Here is a 21,074-nt window from a genome sequence, read left to right as displayed (position 1 = left end):
AATAAAATATTATTTTATTATTTATTTTAATTTAATGGGTAAGTTTACATCCTGCTTTTCTATTCAGATGAATACCCAGGAAAGCTAATGACAAAAATATAAAAATACTGAACAAAAAATTGCAAAAGCATGCTAACGTGAACGTACACAGGCCGATCCCACAATACTTTGGTAGCTGATTCTTGTGCCTTCAGGTGAGGAGAAAAGGTGAATTCTTTTATGGAAAGCAGCCAAGGTGCCTTATCTCTCTTCATCGGAATTATGTCTTACTTTTCTTTCAGGAGCCCAGAGTGGCACACTTACCACTCTCTCCTCCAATTCTTCCTAAGCTAAAAGGAAGTGAGCTTCCATGGCTGATGGTGGATATGTCCTTAGCCATTATACTATACCAGGCCATAGAGGAGATTACACAGGGAGTGGGGAGAAGTAGAAAGCACTTGAAGTGTTGGCTTCAATATATAATCATTTATATATTGGCTGAATCATATCTCATACTATTTTTGCCTTGGTTTTTCAGTGCCCAGGGGGAACATTTACACCCTCAATGAAATCAACCAAGGACTACCCTGATGAGGTGATCAACTTCATGCGCACTCATCCAATGATGTACAATGGTGTCTACCCCATACACCGCCAACCTCTTGTGGTGAGAACCAACGTCAAGTACAAGTTCACAACTATAACTGTGGACCAGGTGGATGCAGCTGATGGACGCTATGAGGTGCTTTTCCTGGGCACAGGTACCCACTGATGTGCATTGAAAAGAATACACAGCACTTCCACCCACCAATCCCCAGCCTGGAAGATGAGCATTTGGGGCTTTTGCAAAAGCAGTTAGAATAAATAGTCTAGGGGTATTCACCTAAACTTTTCTGTATCTCCTCTTCCCCCAGGTTTTAGTAAGTTTTGGAAGTAATTTATCTGGCAATGCAATTAGTTGGAAGACAGTAACAGAATTATTAAATCTCAGCTCCAACTTTTCCATTTGTACTAGAATACTGTTTCAGGAGCACAGGAGAACATTTGAAATTTCTGCTTATTCAAGGTCTTCTTTGGAAAAGTCAGAGGAATTCAGGCTAGCATTTACTGCTCCCTAAGTCACACTTCAGAGTCCTCTTCTATATAGAATTGATTTCTCATTTCCTATGGTTTCCTGTAATCACTTGCAAGGCTGTTCCAGATGCAAGAACAGAATTCCGGTAATGTTCCCTCAGTTTGAGTGAATAAGAGTCCCCCTCCTTGACTTTAACAGAGTAAAAATATATCAAGCAAGGATTCCAATGGATTCAGTCTCTCGTTTATAAACGTGCCCTTCTAGACGCTCCAGAGTAGAATTTATCTGAGCCAGCAAAGTTCCTACCAGATGTGATGGGCTCCAGTGGCCATAATCCTGAGCCTGGATGGAAAGGCTGAAAGCCATCATTCATATTTGGAAAACTATTAAGAAAGGCTGCTGCAATATGATCTGCCAACCAGACAATGTTGACCCATCATTCTCCAAAGCTTTGTTGGAGGTATAATTAACTCAAAGCATACCATTTTGCACATGTCCAGATCTCCACTGAAGTGAATGGAACAGTATTGCTAATCACTTTAAGCATTAAAAAAACACACACAAATCTAATGACATGATTTATCAAAGTATAGAATTAATATATAAGGAAGGCACGACTAGCAGATGTTCCTTGCACTGGACTGAATCTGATGTAGTTGAGTTACTTGCCTCCCCCAAGTCAAAGGAGACCAGCCAACAGGGCAAACAGCTGGCCAAGAATACTAACAACCAAGGACATTCCTCATTAGCGTTCAAATATTGTTGCGTATCTGCACAGTTATTCTTTGGGCTGCCCAATTCACTGCACAACATCCAGCAGCTGTACACAGTCTGGCCATCACCTGTCGAAGTTCTGCAGGGAGTTTCTGCTTTCTTTCTAGCCAAAGGTATCAATGCATCTGCAAATCGTAGTTATTTCCTGTTGCAGAAAGTACCAAGTTCAGGGATCAAGGTACTTGTCTGGTGGAATTCATGGCTGTGGGTGGCATTCAAAACAGAAGGCAGGTAGGAGAGGAATTGTTTGATTGCTCAGATAGGGATTCTTGCTTTTAATATCATATACAGCCACTGAATTTGTAATAAAGTTCAACATTCAGAAATCAAGTCTTGTGAGTTCATTGCCAAAATGTTGAAAAGGAATAGCTGCCAGCCCCACTTCTCTGTTTTTTTAAAAAATGAGTTACAAAAAAGTAATTGTAAGGACTAGTTCTAAAAAAAAAAAGTTACCGTTTAAATCTGAATATTTCCAGTTAAAGTCTTTAGATATAGTTAGAAATATTTCCCTCACTTTGAAGTCTATACCCACACTTGTCACAAGATCCAAAATGGTGTTTGTGATTTATAAGACGAGACCTATTTCAACCTTGAAGAAAGCACCCTGAACCCATCTTTCAACACAAACTAGATAGGAACTATCAGAAGTCTTCTAGAAGAGCATTCTGAATTAAACATTCTTCTGCATTTTGTTTTTAAAATTTTCCCTCCAGGTGGTCAGTGCGAGAACAGCCGATTTGCTTGCTTTCTTATATATATATATTTGCTTTACGCTTGCAAGTAAGGCCAACCCAATATTTCCTTTCAAAGTAGTCCTAATGCCAGGAGTCATCTTAGAGATGGATGAAGATCTCTCTCACTTTCAGTTAACTGAAGAGGAAGCAGGAAAGCAAGATCCTGCCGAGATCATGATCACACATCCGTTCTCAGCCCCATGCTGCTTGCTATGATTGTTATACTAGGAAGCCAGGTTGCTATAAAAATGAAAATGTTCTACAGAATAATGAAATGAGGATCCATTTTAAATATATATTTATCAACATTTGTAATGAATATTGACTTTGTGCTGTAATCCTTCCTCATGACTAGTTGGCTCATGAAATCAATAGCCCATGTGGGAAAAAGCACCTTACACTTCTAAACACATACACATACACACACACACATACACACACAGAGAGAGAGGGAGGGAGGGAGGGAAGGAGGGAGGCAGGGAGGGAGAGAGAAAGAGAGAGAGAGAGAGAGATGCAGTTCTTTGAGATTCATATAAACTGAAAAAAGTATCAGCACAGAATTTGCTTTATGTGCAGTTTTTTTTTCTTAGATTTAAATTATTTCTGATTGTTATATAATGTGCTTTAGATTCCTTTCCTTCATCTCAGGATTGTGGGCTATTCTGTAGTTCTATAGATTCATGACAGGAATGGAACTTTTTTGTGGTGGCCAAATTATGAGAACACTTGTCAGTTCAACCAGTTCTTGTATGGAAAATGAAAGCTGAATGAAACTTGACCAATATTCTCTTATGAAAACATGCTAACCAGCTATTCCAGGCAGACATTCTCCAAATATGCAGATACTGGCCTTTAAACGATTGTTAATGGTAGTTAAAATGGAAACGACACAAAAGAGAAAGCCTAAATAAAATATGTTTCTCTTATGTTGCAGATCGTGGGACTGTCCAGAAAGTCATAGTTTTGCCCAAAGATGATTTGGAAACAGAAGAATTGATGCTAGAAGAGGTTGAGGTATTCAAGGTACAAGTGATGATTACCTTACTCCAAAATTTTAATTATATGTGTGCTTGAGAGCAGGAATGGAAGTTGTGAAGGTCATTGTTCACATTTCAGTTCAGCTGTGATTTTACTAAGTAGCTGTCATTTGCTTTATGGAGTCTGGATTGTGATCTTCGATTGGATCAGTAGGGTGTTTGGGCATCTATCCTGGAACTTCTCGTCAAAATTATTCCAATGTGCTCTACTTGAGATTTCCCTTGAGGACAGCTTGGAGGCTGCAGCTAGTCCAGAAAGCAGTGGACACGGTAGTTAAGATGCACCTTAGTATGACAATGACGTTTATGTGAAAGTGAAGGTGCTAGTTATTACCTATAAAGTCCTTCATGGCACAGGGCTAGGTTAATTATGGGACTATATCTTCTTGTAGAAAAGATAAGGTCCCGAAAAGGTCATAGGAAAAGAAATTGTTGCTACTGGGAAAGTAGAAAGTGTGAGATTCAGAACAGCCCTGTCTTGACTGGGTTGTCCTAAAAAGGGATCGTGAGGATTTTGGACAGCTTTCAAGTTTTTGTTATTCCACTTTACTACAATAAAGAACATTCTTCGAATCTCTGTTGAGTGGGTTGCTTACCTGGCCTACCACAAAGAGCTGGTGTTCTCCAATTATTTCCACCCATTACACATGTTTCAAGAGGGCATCATGTTCCAGATCTCTTTTTTTAAACAAACGAGCTATTCTGCTTTTGTTTTAACTGGATCTTAGCCACTCAGATTCTCACGGTGAATGGGAAGCCATACAAACTGAATAAATAAATAAACCATTTTTTCTATGCTTGAACAAGGATGTTATTACCAGGCAATTTGATTGTATTAACTAGAACTAGAAGTTACATCTCCTGGCTTCTAGATTGGTGCCTTAACGACTAAACTCATTCAAAGATTCATAAGGTAAAGATAAAGGTTCCCCTCGCACATATGTGCTAGTCATTTCCAGCTCTAGGAGGCGGTGCTCATCTCCATTTCAAAGCCAAAGAGCCAGCGCTGTCCGAAGACATCTCCATGGTCATGTGGACTAAACACCAAGGACACACGGAAAGCACTTACCTTCCCACCAAAGGTGGCCCCTATTTTTCTACTTGCATTTTTTACATGCTTTCAAACTGCTAGGTTGGCAGAAGCTGGGACAAGTAACAGGAGCTCACCCCATTATGCAACACTAGGGATTCGAACCGCTGAACTGCCGACCTTTCAATCGACAAGCTCAGTGTCTTAGCCACTGAGCCACCACCACCTCTCAAATATTCATATATGCATCCAAAAAAGATATATTAGTCTATTAGTACATGCAGAAACAAAAGAACTGATCAATCTTATTCTTTATGAACGTAAGTGCACAGTATGTGTGCACATAGCCACAACCAAACCCGAAACCTGTTTCAAAGTGCAGTTTTAAAGACCAGTAGGTTTCGAAGAGATGGAGCTGATCCAAATATTAATAATACTGAATACATAAATATTTTAATATCACCTTTATACATACTGTCATATTAAATAATAATTGTCTAGGGATGGTGCAAGGGCTAAATTAAAATAACATACTTTGAATACCCTTCCCAAATCAACAGCAGAATGCTTAGAACTGATACTAATTAAATTGAAGGCCCAGATTTCTCATTCACCCAGCTTTTCACATAATACTTTTAATTGGCATGGAATGCAACACATTAATTGGTCTATTTCCCCTAAACTATTTCAGGGACCATCCATTCGGTTTTATATATAGATTAACCATTATTGATTAACTGTTTGGTTTCTCTACAGGTTCCAGCCCCAATTAAAACTATGACCATCTCTTCCAAAAGGGTAAGTACTGTCTTCCTGAGATTGTCTATGGAGATTCTCAATCATCCAAGTCATGGTTGTCCCAAAGGTTTTTCCAAAAGGCATTTGAACTTGGTTTTTTTTTTCTTTGAAAACATTTCATTTCCCAACCAAGAAGTTTCTTCAGAACTGAAGCATATTTGGGACTCTTCCTGAGACAATTTCTAAATCAGCTTCAGAGCTGGTTCATTGAAAATGTGCTTTTCCTCCTAACTATTGTTCTTCTTGGCAAAAGGCTAAGAAACTTGGAGGTAGCTCCTCCTTCAATTGTAGCATTTTTCTGTTTCTTTGAGTATCTATATCTGCCTTGGGTTTAGTCCAAAATTTCTTGGTTATTGAGGTGCAACTCTGGGTGAGCTGGGCAAGGCAGTGTTTCTCTCCACTTTTTCTCAAGGAAATCTATATCACCACCATCCCCATTGCTGGTGAATTGTGGGAGCAGAAGAATCTGTAGCTCTGTCAATATCTGAATGTTACTATGCCCCAACAGCAACAGCTCTATGTATCCTCAGCCATTGGGCTAACCCATCTGGCCCTTCACCGCTGTGATGTGTACGGAGAAGCCTGTGCTGACTGCTGCTTGGCCAGAGATCCCTACTGTGCCTGGGATGGCAAATCCTGTTCCCGCTATTCTGCTTCTTCCAAGAGGTACTTCCAAGAGACTAGAAAGACTGCTATTGCATAATGCACAGGGGCGAAATCCAGCAGGTTCTGACAGGTTCTAGAGAACCGGTAGCGGAAATTTTGAGCAGTTCAGAGAACCAGTAGCAGAAATGTTGAATAGTTTGGAGAAGCGGCAAATACCACCTCTGGCTGGCCCCAGAGTGGGGTGAGAATGGAGATTTTGCAGTATTCTTCTCCTGCCATACCCACCAAGCCACACCATGCCCACCTAGCCACGCCCACAGAACCCGTAGTAAAAAGGTTTAGATTTTCTTGGCAAAAGGCTAAGAAACTTGGAGGTAGCTCCTCCTTCAATTGTAGCATTTTTCTGTTTCTTTGAGTATCTATATCTGCCTTGGGTTTAGTCACTGATAAGGCAGCGCTGGATGGGACATCCTTAGCAAACAGACTTCCCCAAAACTAGGGAGACAAGAAGAGGGACATAGAATATAGAAAAGGGATTATTTCTAAAAAGACCTGGAAGCATATTGAGCTGGTTTTACAGTGGAATCCTGATGCCAGTTTAAAAAATTAGCAAAATTGTCCTTATGTCTCACAGGTATCTGGGACCACTTATGAATCTCATGTTATAGCCTATGAGTAACCTACAGATACATATATTTATACCATTCCTTTTCAGGTTGAGCAAAGTTATGGAATCTTCAGAAAAAAGAACAAGAAGTAATAAAAAAAATGAGACTCGGGAGAGAAAGTGGGGCGGATGAGGGAGAAAACCTAGAAAACTAGATTTAGTTTATATAAATGCTCCATTATATTTATTTCTCCATCACTTTCTTGCCACTGCATCCATCCACCACTTTATGCATTGTCATTTGCTCTGTAAACTTTTCACCTCTCTCTGCGTATTCTCATCAATTTCATCCAACCGCAATTTTCTTATTTCTCCTCTTCCTCTCAACCTCTTCACTCTTGTTTTCTGTATTCATCAGCTGAATTGATCCTCATTCGCTTCATTTATATGACCGAAGAGTCTGCGATGTACTTCTTTCATTCAGGTCACTGACTTGATTATTTAATCCCATCCATTCTTATTCTTATCTCTTTTGGTTTTACCACACACACCTCGTAAGGCTGTGGTAAAAAAAAACAGAAGCAGCATTTTTTTATACATAGATGTTTTCCCTTCTTTCAGCATACATTCTCCCAACTGTCAGGTGCAAATCAGTGGTGGGTTGTACCGGTTCGCCCCGGATCAGGCGAACTGGTAGCGGCAGTGGCAGAAGGCTCCACCTACCTGCCCAGACACTTCTGCGCATGCACAGAAGCATCACGCGTGCAAGTAGCGACAGATTTTGAAACCCACTACTGGTGCAAGTACAAATAGCATATATTGTTCAATAAGTTGCTCAGTTGTAAGCAAACAAATTTACTTTTCTCCTTTTAAATCACAACACCTACAGGCTTACCACTTTTCAAAACTCTTAACAGCATCTATGATTATTCTTCATATTTTTTTTGAACACATCACTATCTTGTATTTGATATACCACTGTCATTCCTATACAGATCTCCAAAATACACCTTCCAGCGTTCCCTCTCTTCAGTTTAATCCCAAATAATTTCGGTACTTCTTAATTCAGCTCTTCCCCTTCACTGAAAAGGGCTTCTTGTTTAGCCCTTTCATTCACTTTAATTGTTTATTTTCATCAAAATCAGTCTGTATTTTCGCTATGTCTTTTAACTGTTTGGGTCTGCAGCAATTGTTCTCTAACTTGCACATATTTTAAGATCCTTTTTATTTTCATAGTTCATTAAGCATCTTGTTACATATTTCCTGTTAACAGAACTCCACTTCAATGGCACTTTGTAACTTAATTCTTTTTATTCTTTTCTAAAAAGCTACTGGATCCTTTTTGCTTACATCCACTTTTCATTCATTCAGCTGGAAGATTATTTATATTACAGTAATTTTTCATGATATTTTCTGAGTCTATTGTTTACAAAAGAACAGCCTGTTTTCATGTTTAAAGGTAAAGGTAAAGGTTCCCCTTGCACATACGTGCTAGTCGTTACCGACTCTAGGGGGCGGTGCTCATCTCTGTTTCAAAGCCGAAGAGCCAGCACTGTCCGAAGACGTCTCTGTGGTCATGTGGCCGGCATGACTAGACACCAAAGGTGCACGGAATGCTGTTACCTTCCCACCAAAGATGGTCCCTATTTTTTCTACTTGCATTTTTACGTGCTTTTGAAACTGCTAGGTTGGCAGAAGCTGGGACAAGTAACAGGAGCTCACCCCGTTACACAGCAGCACTAGGGATTCGAACCGCTGAGCTGCCGACCTTTTGATCAACAAGCTCAACATCCTAGCCCCTGAGCCACCGTGTCCCTTGTTTTCATGTTTAGAACATCTCATTACTTTTATCATTCCTTTATTAATTCTTTCAGTCTTTCTTGGATCTCTGAATAGCCCAATTATGATTTTTTTTTTACTTTCTTTGTCTTATTTCCATCCATCCACTAGTTCCAACTTTCTGAAATGCACTTTAATCCTTTCAAGCATGATTAAACCTACAGCACTTTCCTGCAGCTTCACTCCACAAGATCAACTACCTTCACTTAGATCTGTTCCATAATTCTTCCGGGGGTTGTTGGGTTTCTTCCTGTTATTATTGGTGGTTTGTTTCACAAAAACACAGCATACCTTCCTTTCCCTAATTTAATTCATGAATTCAAACACTTACCTCTTACTCCTCTAATCCTCCTAACTATATCCCTGTATGCCATGTTTGCCACTGGATGGCTCATATGTAACTAAACTGCCCAAGACAATTTAGGTTAATTGAGGTTGTCCCATGCTGCTTTTTATTAACAGAGGGAGAGAGCACACTAGATAGTCAGCCTACTCACATCAGTGTCGCATGTGGAATTTCGTGATAACTGTGAAGTTTTGAAACCCACTGGCCAACATGCCCCAAGCACACCCTACATCCCAATCATTACCTATGCTGTTCTACCCAAACTAGAAATGGTAAACTAGAACTTCCTTGCAAGCCAGCCAGCATACCTTGCAAGCCAGCATACTGGTTCTTGGAAGAGATTAGAGATTTTTATTTATTGGCTGAGAATTACTGAAGGATTCCCTGCCCGGGTACAGGCCAGAAAAGTAGAACAATGAAGGGCTTTATATCATGTTGCTGTTTCTACTGTCGGTGGTAGGAGCTGAGATTTCAGTTGCTGATCTGGCTGCTTCTTTCCTCACTGCAGACGTAGCAGACGTCAAGACGTCCGGCATGGCAACCCTATCCGTCAGTGCAGGGGTTACAATTCTAATGGTGGGTACCGTATTCTTAGTCTCTAGGAAACAGAGGTGCAATGGAAGTCTTGGGGAGCTGTGACTCTGCTTCTTCTGGTCCGCTGTCTGTAAAGGTGGTTGCAGCTGCATTTGTTTTATTCCATACAAGAGATACATAAATGGGCTAGTTTACCAGGAGAGATCAGTGGAGGGTAGAATAACTTGAGGCATGGGTACAACCATGATATCTTTCTTCCTCATATCTCTACAAGAAGGTTCATGAAAGGTTCATTTTTAATGCCTTATTTTTGTTTTGGAGGATAAAAATAAGAACAACCAAATTTCTGGACAAGGCAGTTGTGCAGATTTGTTTGTGGGATAAGGTGAAGAAGGCAACTTTAAAAGGATGCCCTGATCCTTGTGTTTTTATTACCAGTCTCGCTCCTGTATACATTTGTCTGATCCTTCAACCACAGTGAGATATGCTAATTAATACCTATATAAACTAACTGACTTTGTATTGAATATACTTTCTATATTCAATTACAGCAAATGCTTTCTAAATAGGCACACTTTTATATATTTGGTTAATATATTTTGAACACTTACTAAGACTTTTCTTCATGAGTAATGTGGATTTGTGTCCACAGTCACAGCACAGAAAATAGGCAGGCAGGGATAAAGCAGAAAGAGGCTTTTTCATGTTGGGTGAATGAATAGGTACAATCAGAAAAAAGAACATGAGTACATTCAGGCCAGCATTTTTGTATGTCCTTGTTTCACTAGAGATGGCCTTGTAACTAACTTACACAATCTATAAAATACCTATATTTGTCTTCTAAACATCTGCAATATTTTATTTGGCATCTCTGAGGATAAATTCTAATAATTTCAATAGTATAGGCTCATATAGAACAGCAGTGCATACTGGCTAAATTGAGAGAGATAATGGTCTAGATCAAGTTTAAGATGTGTTGGACTTCAATTCTCAGAATTCCCAGCCACCATGCTGGTTGGGGAATTCTGAGAGTTGAAGTTCATGAATCTGAAACTTTCTAAGGTTGAAATACATTGGTCTAAATCAGGGGTGTCAAACTTGTGTTGTCACGCCAGCATGACGTGGGCCTCTGTGGCTCAGACTGCTAATGCAGTCTGTTATTAACAGCAGCTGCCTGCAATTACTGCAGGTTCTAGTCCCACCAGGCCCAAGGTTGTCTCAGCCTTCCATCCTTTATAAGGTAGGTAAAATGAGGACCCAGATTGTTGGGGGCAATAAGTTGACTTTGTATATAAATATACAAATAGAATGACGACTATTGCTAACATAGTGTAAGCCGCCCTGAGTCTTCAGAGAAAGGCGGGATATAAATGCAAATAAAAAAAAATGATGTGACGTATTTCCCCTTCGCTAAACTGGATGTGGTAGCATGGTCAGCATGTGATGCATCCGGGTCATGGGCCACAAATTTCACAACCCTGGTCTAAATGAAAGGAAGCAGTTGCATATATAAAAAAGTGAAGTGGTATCCAATAGAAGAGAGTGTTTGTAGCTCAAGGATGAACTGCGGAGTCTTTGATGCTCTCTGAACTTGGATGTTTGCTTGCAAATATTTCATTACCCAACTAGCAGTAGGTAACATCACCAGCATTCACACTGCTGATGTTACCTAACTGGGTAATGAAATGTCTGTAAGCAAACAAACAAACAGATAAAGCAGCATCAAGGATTCCACAAAGTGATATATCAAATAGAGGATAACAGTTGCAAAAAGGAACAGTTCCTCTCCATCTGCAGAAAAGTTTTAAAAGTACCAGCTTTTTCATCGGGAGGATCCATGGGTTGCAAATAGTGTTCAATAATGGGATGGGTTTTCATGTCCTATGCACATGTATACATACATAGACATATCTACGCAGAACCACAGTGTGATTTTCTAAAGTAGATTACACACAAAAAAAAACCAGCCAGTTGTGATATTCCCTGAAAGTCTGTGCTCTGTGTCAGGTTCACCTGAAGTCAGGTTCACCTGAAAAGGATGTCTGATAATAAATGTGGTCACTTCTTTTGGGTAGATAGCCTTTGATTAGTCTAGATTATGCTGCAAAGATGTCATGTCTCCTTTTGTAATCCATCATCTGTTTCTCTCTTCCTTCTCCCACTTCCAGCCAGCAAGAACTCAGTGGAGGCTGTTCAATATGGAGTGGAGGGAAGCACAGCCTTTCTTGAATGCCAGCCTCGCTCCCCTCAAGCTACCCTCAAATGGCTTCTCCAGAGAGACAACAGTGACCGAAGAAAAGAGGTGAACAACCAAGCAAGGGAGGAAAGACTTTTTGGGAAAGTAGGCAGAGAAATGGGGTGGAGATGTTAGAACACATGGTAGAGGAGGAGGAGTCTGCATTCCAGTTGAGGGCTTGGGGGGAGGGGTACCCCTCCTCTTTATGTTGAGAGAGATAGACAATCACGTGTCTGAAATGATATAGCATTTCCCACTTGAGCAGGGGATTGGACTAGAAGACCTCCAAGGTCCCTTCCAGCTCTATTCTGATTGATTGAGATGTGGCTCTTTCATTCTCTCCCTTGAGCCTGCTTTCAACGTCTTCCCTGGCATTAGAGTATTTTTATCCGTATTTTGGATACTAAAAGGCACCCGGAATTATCACACTACTTAGCTGAAAACCATCTTGGAAACTTCCATATTTCGGAAGTAAAGAGCAGAGCTGCCTTTGTGCTTTGAGTTTCATAAGTTTCAATACTTTCCATATGAGTTGGGCTGTACCTTCCTTCACCCAAGACTGCACAGCCATTGGGTATGGCTGGTTAGAGATGATGGTTGAGGTCAACACAGAGAGTGCCAGGTTGGGAGTAGGCTCCAGAAGTCTCAACCCATTTCAGCTAAAGCTGATCTTTCTTTCTCCCCTCCCAACATACATAATTTATCAAGCAGAAGACACAGGGTTTTCTCAAGACCTGCCTTTGCTCTCAGCCTGAGGAAAAGAATAGGAAATGGGCCCTTGGCCATGATTGGCTATGTATTATGACTGAAGTAAAGGGTTGTTGTTTTATTAATGCTATACTGTAACTCAGGGATGTCCAAACTAGGCCCCTTGAAGAGTGGTGGACTTCAACTCCCAGAATTCCCCAGCCAGCAACTTGCTCATATTTATAGCTCATGCTGGCTGGGGAATTCTGGGAGTTGAAGTCCACCACTCTTCAAGGGGCCAAGTTTGGACATCCCTGCTGTAACTGTTCTAATAGAAACTAAAGGACTCCAGGAAGACAACCATGGTAAACTGTGACCTCTGGCTACTTCCTTCCCTACCATTGTGTTCTAATATCTTCAAGCCTGGCTGATCCAGCTCTACTAACCATTTTTTTCTGCTGCTTCTCTTTCCACAGCTCCGCACTGAAGGGCGGGTACTGAGGACAGATCAAGGGTTGTTGTTGCGGTCCCTGCAGCTCTCAGATGGGGGGCTGTATTCTTGCACAGCCACGGAGAACAACTTCAAGCACACCATAGCCAAAGTGCAGCTGCATGTACTGAGCAGTGAAACTGTCCACGCTGTACTCTTCCAATCAGAAGGCCCCGTCCCCTCCGCAGCAGCCATGAGAGCTGGCCTGTCGGGCACCTTCAGCTCTCAGTACCATGACCTCGTCCAGCTGCTCACACAGCCCGAGATGGGACTCATCAATCAGTATTGCCAGGGATATTGGCGGCATGTGGCCTCTAATCACAAGGAGACTTTGGCTGGTCTCAAAGCCAAGGCATTGCATGACCAGAAGAAGCCACGAAACCGCCGGAATCACCAACCAGAGATGGATCAGCACACATGAAAGTGGCAGCTGAAAGGGACTATGTGATGACAGTTCTATAATTCCCCATTTTCATATATATTTTTCATATATATATATATATGAGATATATATATATATATATATATGAGAGAAATCTCACACCACCACACACTGTTCCCTATCAAGACAGTATTTATTTGTAGGTTGTATATAATCCATGGGTCTTGCCTGGGTGTGAGGTGGCAAAGAGCTCGGAGGGCCCCCCCCACATGGCAGCTGGCTCTTCCTTCCCACATTTATCTGTGGTACTGTAAAAGAATTGACATCTTCGAGGTAGAGAACAGAGCCAAAGCAACTCCCCCCTTTGCCTCTCAAGTGTGGATAGCTGACCCCAGTCAGGGAAGGAGAGTTTCAAGGATGTCCAATGGCAAAGTTACTGTTTCCTTAGCTCCCTTTCCCCTCATTATGCTTTTAGCACAGTTGGGCACAATGCTCTATGGATCCACAACAGTGGGGCAGTGACTATTAAGGCTGGCCCATCTTCAGCAAATTTTGAGATATTTTGCTATCACTATCACTGAAACAATTCCGTTTTGGTGGGTGTTTTTTTTTTTAAGGCAGCTGTCAGGCACCAAGCATTCTCCCAGTCCTACTCCCCTTGCTACTACACACCCAGAGGTGTATATAAGCCCCTGCCACACCTACAAAGCACTTTCTTCCTCTTCTAGACATCTCTCTGACTCAAAGCACATATTGATGGGACGCCCTCCAAGGAAACTTGGCTATGGAGACTGCAACTCTTAGGGAGCCTGAGCTATTTGAGGAAGAAGGAAGTGCTCCATCAAGGATATCCATGTATGACCCATGCGATGCTCTTCCTGCTACTGAAAATAAGCCAATTCCACTAGGAGTTCAAAAAGGACTTTCTGATTTGACAGTGCTTCAACTGGAGTGCCTTCCCAGAGTGAATGGGATTTGGCTACTCAGGGCAGAGGCAGCTGGCTCGGTTGAGTAGTTTACCATTGATGGGACACAAGGGCCATATCCAAATGAGTTATGCCAGGGAGATGTAATGTACATATGAACCAAAGCTACTCTCCTGTAGTGCACGCAATTTCCAAGACCAAAGACAGCATGGCAATTGAAGTAGGAGAGAGGATAAAGGATTGGTGCATGGCCATCGGGATATATCTGGTTTCTGCTTTGCTAACCCTTGGAGGAATCGGTGCCTTGGTTTCCCAACTTAAATTCTATAATGTATTCATCTCAGATTGCCCCGTAAAGAGTCCAAAGCTTCAGTATGACACTAGCATCCCGTCGAGCAAAGCAATATAAACCAAGGAGAATTGTAAGAGTCCAATCGAAGTTGTTCTAATAGTCACAGAAGAATTAAATAGCATCAACATTACTGTATTTCTTACTTGGCCAGCGTAAGAAAAAGACAGGTTGGTGAGAGCTTGAAAGGGGAGATTCAGGGACATCTGTTTGTCTTTCTCTCAACTGTAACGTGAGTTTATGAAAAACAGGCTAGAGTTTTAATAAGCATTCATTGCATGGAATCATTGCCTCCCTCCAACCTGACTGTTCTCTCTTGTCTTCAGACATCAAGCCAATTGGGCTAGATTCTCAATCTTTCTTTTTAATTATAATGCAGGTAGTCCTCGCCTTGCAACTGTTCATTTAGTGACTATTCACAGTCACAATGACATTGAAAAAAAAGTGACTTTATGCCCAGTCCTTGCACTTATGACCATCACAGCATCCCTACGGTTGCAACCGAGATGTATTTATGACCGTTGCAGTGACCCAGGATCATGCAATCACCATTTGCACCTTCCCAGCTTTTAGACAAGCAACGTCAATGGGGGAAGTTGGATTCACTTAACAACTTAACACACGATTCATTTGCAACCGCAGTGATCACTTAACTGTGGCAAACAAGGTCATAAAATTGGGCACAACTCACTTAGCAATGGCCTTGCTTAGCATCAGAAATTATGGTCTCAATGGTTATCAATTGAGGACTACTTGTAATTAAACATGGAACATGAACAAGAACAGATCCCATGTTTCTCACCCTCAAATAAGCACATTCAAAGAGGGAGGGGGGTTCCTAGGTGAAAAGGTGAATATGCCAAATTTAGGCTGTATCTTAGTTTACTCTCTTGAACGTCTTCCGACTGTGCTCATTTTTCCCCTGGCTGTAATCTTTCTTGAATGTCTTCCCCCCCACCCCCATAGAAAACAATTTGATGCTCTTGGGTCTGTCGATCCAAGCTTCATCGATAATAGGCATGATTTTTATCTTCCCTAATTCCGTAGGGAAATGAAATTAAAAGTAAGCCCCGTGACAGCTACTTGCAGAGTTGCAGCATTCGGCATATCCTGAATATCTGATTGGATTAATCTGTGCACTGAGGCAAGGAAAACAAAATGCTTTCCTATGGCTATGGATCTTGTTAATATGGAGCTAATTACGCAAAGCTACAGAGACTACCATTACTGAGCATAGTGGATATAGAAAATATCTTGCAAAGACCTGTATCACATTACCCTAAAGGTATAACTGGAGCACGTTAGGGTGGTGGAAACTATATTGTTTCTGCTTCTGTCTGCACAGCAAGGAAGTGTCTTCCCAGCAGAGCTGAAAACTGCAGAAATCTGCAGTTTATATGATTCTGTCTCCCCACCCACCCTCCCACCTGGCTGTATACCACTTGCTGTTAACAAAAGGTGTTCCCCTTTCATGCTTGGAAAACAGGACCTTCTTCATTCACCCTCCCTCTTAAAAGCAGGCCCGCTTCCTCTGCCAGTCTGAGTGATGTGAGTATACTTCCTCTTGTAAATAACTGTAAATAAAAAAATAAAAATAAACCTGAGATACGGGGCATCTGAGCAGTAGCTCCACACGATGAAGTCAGGCGCAAAGCCCTATTGCGCTTGTAATGTGAGATTCCTGTGGATAGAACAAGCTAATAAACACTGGCTTTGTTTTTGGAAACTCCAGACTCCTCCATCTTCACTGCCATCTTCAACTGAGTGCTCTTTTGTCTCGCTGGCCCAGATTAGGAGTGCAATTTTTTCTGCGGCCTGCTTCCTCCAGGAAAAGCATTTACAATGATAAGAATATATGCTTGATACTGAACGCTTGTGACTCTTTTACTCCTAGAGAATGTACAACAGTGTTGGTTATCACACATCTACTGTCACCGTCACCCATGCTCGCTCACATGCTTAAATCTTTCTACCTCTTGATGTGGTATTTGCAAAATTCCCCAGCCAATTTTTGACTCAAAAACCAAAATATCGCACACTCTAATAAAGGGGCTGGATTGTCAAACTCCCGGCCGATGGACCAGATGCATCAAACACTGGCCACGCTCACACCCATTTAGCAAATGGGAGAAAGTCCTGATATGTCATGTGACGCCACCGGGATGACGTGAGTTTGACACCCCTGGACTATAGCAACAGCCGTATCAGATTGCAGCTATCATATCACAACACTGTTCTGGAGAGAAGGAAATTCTGGGTTCCCTTCTGAAAGCAAGAAGTCACCAGCTAGCAACATATCGGGAAACTAGCATAGTTTTCAGTGTCATGTTATCCAAAGAGACACTTTGTGTTAATGCAGGGAAGCCTCCAAACATAGTAACCCACAATTGCTGTTTGAAGTGGTGATACCTATTCTGTTATGGCTTTCTCTAAGCATTTTTTCTTAAGCAACCCAACCTGGGAGCTGTTGTCCGTCATGAAAAAAGTGCATTTTATCAGTTTGGGAGTTTTGTTTTCTTTTTGTGGTCTACCTGCGTTTCTCATTATTCAGCTTCTCTAGATGACCTGGGGTTTTACAAGAAAGTAAAAAAAAGCCAACCCTTATCTAAGCTGCTTTTTGACATCTTGTGTAACTTTATACATTTGTATCCTGCTCCTCTTCACTAGCCCAGTTTCTCAATTCACAAACTCCAAAGATCACACCATTCCCATTTCACCACCTGATCATGTGGGCCTTTTCTCCTTTTTCAGCTCGATGGTGTCCTTTTCTCATGTCTTTTTTGAGAAGTAGCACACGGAACTGTGCACACTATGCCAAGAATGGTCACACCTCGAATAACACATCCAAGCAGTTCCACTCCATCTATAAATATGGCCACAAAAATCATGACTGGAACTTTCTGGACTCACAAGCTTTATACCGTTCCTTATTTTAAAATCCCCAGGATAGATCTCCAACAGAACCAAAAATAACATAATGAAGCCCATCAAATTGTGGATTTCAGATTTTGATTTGAAAGCCATAAACTAGTTCAGATTTCATTAAAAGGGATATGAAATGAAAGGGATACTGAGGAGCTAAAGAGCCGCTTGTGCAGTAAACTCCACAGGCTCATCGCATTAGATGTTCTCCCACATATAAGAAGCTAGAAAAGCCCCAGCGCTTGCATTTCAGTGGATGAAAACATAGACTGCGCTGAAACTCTTGTCTCAAAGCTCTTTGTGCAGAAATTCTAGTGATGCTGTTGACCATAAAGTCACCAAACCAGAGCTTGTTTTCCATTTATTTATGGAGCAACAAGTTACACCCCCCCACACACTTTTTTTTTTTAATGGAGCAAGCAGTAGCTGATTTTCTGCTGCTTCTGGTTGATGATCAATCCGGGAAGGACAAATGTTGGGTTTCTTAGGCCAGGGCCTGGGCCTGGGCCTCCATGCCCTGAGGCCTAGAGACAAAGAGGTCTTATTCATAATAGAAGAGACAACAAGAGCTCCTACCTCTCTAGGGTGTGCTGAAACAGCTGGTTAAGCAAACATACCGGGAAGAAGAGCTCAGGGTCATGGACTCATTTCCTGTCCTTTCCTGCCACTGGCTAAGTTGGGGAATTGGATGGACCATCCGGGACAGGTCTGTCAACCCCCCCATGGATGTCACAGGCTTTTTCTTGCTAGCGTACAGTTGTGAAGGGATTGTGTGTACCTACCAGTCTTTTGTCTGCTGAAATGGCTCCCTGGGATAGATGGTCATGGGAGAAAGATGAGAGAAGGAGGCATACTGCTCTGAAATGTTTACAGGACCTGAATGGTCCTTGTTTCTTGAGATGCTGAGGAAGAGGCAGCTGGTGAAACTTCATGACAAACTCAGAACTGCTACGAGGTGGAAAGGCCAAGTTGAAAGTTAAGTCTGACAGTTTTCTGTACAGCCTCCAGGCTTCCATCTATTTGCACTGTTATTGAAAAGGTTTATTTTAAGATGAGACATCTGTGGGAAGTCTTTTGCAAGTCATCATAAATGAGAACATTTATAGTCAGAAAAGAAACCCAGCCAGATGTATTTATTCATTTATCATATTTATAAAGTGCTCCAATCAGTTGTAATTCTGGACAGTGAACAACAAAGCAAAACTAAATCAAGCAGAATACTAACAAAGTTATTAAAAATATTGATATCCCTATAGATCCAAGATGAGTAGGCCAAAGCAATTTGGGCCAAAGACATGGCAGTTCCTGTAGCCTAGTGCTATGCCATATAAGGCTTTAAAGGTGATAACGAACTGAGTCTGGAAGCATTATAGAAATCATAGCAGTTTCCTATTAGTTCCCATCAGTTTCCTATGAGTTCATGCAGATGTTAAGTAGTATCCATCCCAAAATGTTATGAACACTTTTATCCACAAAGAAACCTGTTGTTCTGCCAAATTTTCTCTAAAGGGGTTTGGATACTACTGGACAGTATGCAGATAAAATAAGCACAGAGGAGAAGTAATGCTTGTCCACTTCTGTTATTAGTATGTAGGCTCACATGTGTCAGTCCTTAAAGGTAGAGCAGACGAGGATACTGAAGTCATTCTGACCCATATATTTTTATTATAAAGATAGTAAGAGAATCTTGCAAGTCTGATTGTGCTTCCTCCTTCCCTCTCTTCCTTGATCTTTAAGAGATCTCAGAGGGTTTTTTCTGAGATGTTTTCTCAGGTTACAATTCTGCCCCAGACTGATGTTTCTTTTATCTGACTGTTAACATAGTGCTGTCTCTTCCTCCTGTCTCTCAAGGCCATTTCCTCTTCCTACTACAACATATGAGCATTTTCCAGTACTCCATGATGGCTACTTTCAGTGGTCCATCCCTGTTGCTATAAACATCTTTTAAGTTACTTAATTCCTCTTATCTCCTCAGTGAAGTAAGGAATGGCTTGGGAGCAGCAGTGGGGCAGAGTCCTTGAACCAATCTCATTCAGCACACTCACCATTTCCAAGTTCTAGACAGAACCAAATTGCCGGGGGGGGGGGGAAGGACCCAGGTGTCCTCTAAAACAGGGGTCTCCAACCTTGGTCCACTCTCCCAACAAGAGGTGGTATTTTCCTGTTCTCTGAACTGCTCAAAATTTCCACTACCGGTTTTCTAGAACCTGTCAGAACCTGATGGATTTCACCCCTGGGAGATGCCAACATCCTCCGCCTTCAGATCACATCTTTATCTTTGCTCCAAAATAAAGGCCAGTGGTGAGCTCAGTGGCAAACAAATTAAATAAATGTGTATCTTTATCCTTCAGTTTTGTAAGCAGTAGTTTTACTGCTTTACAGCAGGACACTTTGGAATTTTAGAACCAATAGCCCAGTGTTTCTCAACTTTGGCCACTTGAAAATATGTGGACTCAAACTCCCAGCTATGCTGGCTGGGGTGTTCTGAGAATTAAACTCTACAAGTGGCCAAGGCTGAGAAATACTGCACTGGAATATCATAGTGCAAATTTTGGGGTCCTTGGTACAGAAGTAACTGATGATGTTACATAGTGTGTTAATGAAACATCTGCAAGAAATGCAACCAAGCTCAGGGAGCACCAAGGACCCTGCAATTCAATCCTGAGCTATAAATCTACACTTCTGTCGGTTGTGCAAACCCTGAATGGAAGAAAAGCAGGAATGGCTCATGTTCTGTCTTCATTAGCACGGTTTCCCCCAGTGGACAAACAAATGCTCCTGGCAAGCCCACAATGCAACAGAAAAGCAACAGACCATCACCGCACATCACTTGAATTTGGCTTTCATAGATATAAGTGGAAACTTTAGCACACATATTCTGATTCCTATCAGCAGCAGCCAGCTTGACTATTTCTGTTTTATTTAATATACATTGCCAACGTCTGCAAATCTCCCAGGCATTCCAACATTTAACCCTCATTCTTCAGCCCTCCAATTCTACTAGTATTCAACATTCATATTTGCTATAAAAATAATATTTTCTCTAAACATGTAGATCCCAACGTCCCCCTCATCAAAAGTAATTCGGTTGCTGCTCTGGCACCACCAAATTCGTCTTTTGTTTACAAAACTCAGCTCTTCAAAGTTTAGAAGAATGATTACAAAATTTCATCTGAGAGCAAGAGGGTTAAAGAACTGGGCTTGGATCAGGGACTTTGGGTTCACTTCCCAACTTGGTTGTGGCTATGTATAGTCAATGGACACCCCCTTCCTCTCTTATTTTCTTTTTGCAAATAGCAACAACGTAATTTGTGTTGGGAGTCTGACTTCAATGGAACTTCCTGTTCAGCACTTCCCAACCCTCTATCTTCAAAGAGCAATGGGATGTTGATGGAGAATTAACTGTTTACTCTTTAGCCCCTCTTTGTTTATTTGTGGATTTTGCTATAAGATTGCTCATCTCAGGAGACTTCCCTCTGCCCTTAGTTCCTAGCCACACATGCACAGAGCACTTGCTCTCTTCAGTCTTTTCCTGGAAGGATACAGTTAACTGAGAACTAGGTCGTGACTGTCTCTATTTAAATATATCTCCTGTTCTACAACCCCTCCTTTGCTTAGGCCGTTGCTTAGGCCAGATTTCCATTTGTCAGGTGCAAGCAACCAGAACTGCTCGTGAATAGGCCCAAGTAGATACTTTCTTTCTGATTGCCTATTTTACAAGAA

The 21,074-nt window shown here is 41.5% G+C and overlaps 1 protein-coding gene across 7 annotated transcripts in view; it reads left to right on the top strand.

Annotated features, from left to right (window-relative positions):
• The window catches only part of SEMA3F (semaphorin 3F), a 159,070-nt gene extending 142,246 nt beyond the window's left edge, over positions 1-16,824 (top strand). For 6 of the 7 annotated variants that reach the window (XM_058168332.1, XM_058168331.1, XM_058168335.1 and 3 more), the window contains 7 exons: positions 518-740; positions 3,497-3,585; positions 5,386-5,427; positions 5,936-6,093; positions 9,334-9,401; positions 11,528-11,661; positions 12,759-16,824. In XM_058168332.1, the coding sequence (XP_058024315.1) occupies positions 518-740; positions 3,497-3,585; positions 5,386-5,427; positions 5,936-6,093; positions 9,334-9,401; positions 11,528-11,661; positions 12,759-13,193 (1,149 nt within the window). In that variant the 3' untranslated portion in view covers positions 13,194-16,824. The remainder of the gene's footprint in view (positions 1-517; positions 741-3,496; positions 3,586-5,385; positions 5,428-5,935; positions 6,094-9,333; positions 9,402-11,527; positions 11,662-12,758) is intronic. The other variant, XM_058168338.1, reaches the window with a different exon arrangement.
• Positions 16,825-21,074: the final 4,250 nt, after the last annotated feature.

The sequence above is a fragment of the Ahaetulla prasina genome, chromosome 2, assembly GCF_028640845.1.
Source record: "Ahaetulla prasina isolate Xishuangbanna chromosome 2, ASM2864084v1, whole genome shotgun sequence".
In the NCBI taxonomy this organism is placed as follows: domain Eukaryota; kingdom Metazoa; phylum Chordata; class Lepidosauria; order Squamata; family Colubridae; genus Ahaetulla; species Ahaetulla prasina.
The sequence above is the reverse complement of the archived record's forward strand: the minus strand, read 5'-3'. Positions and strand labels throughout refer to the sequence as shown.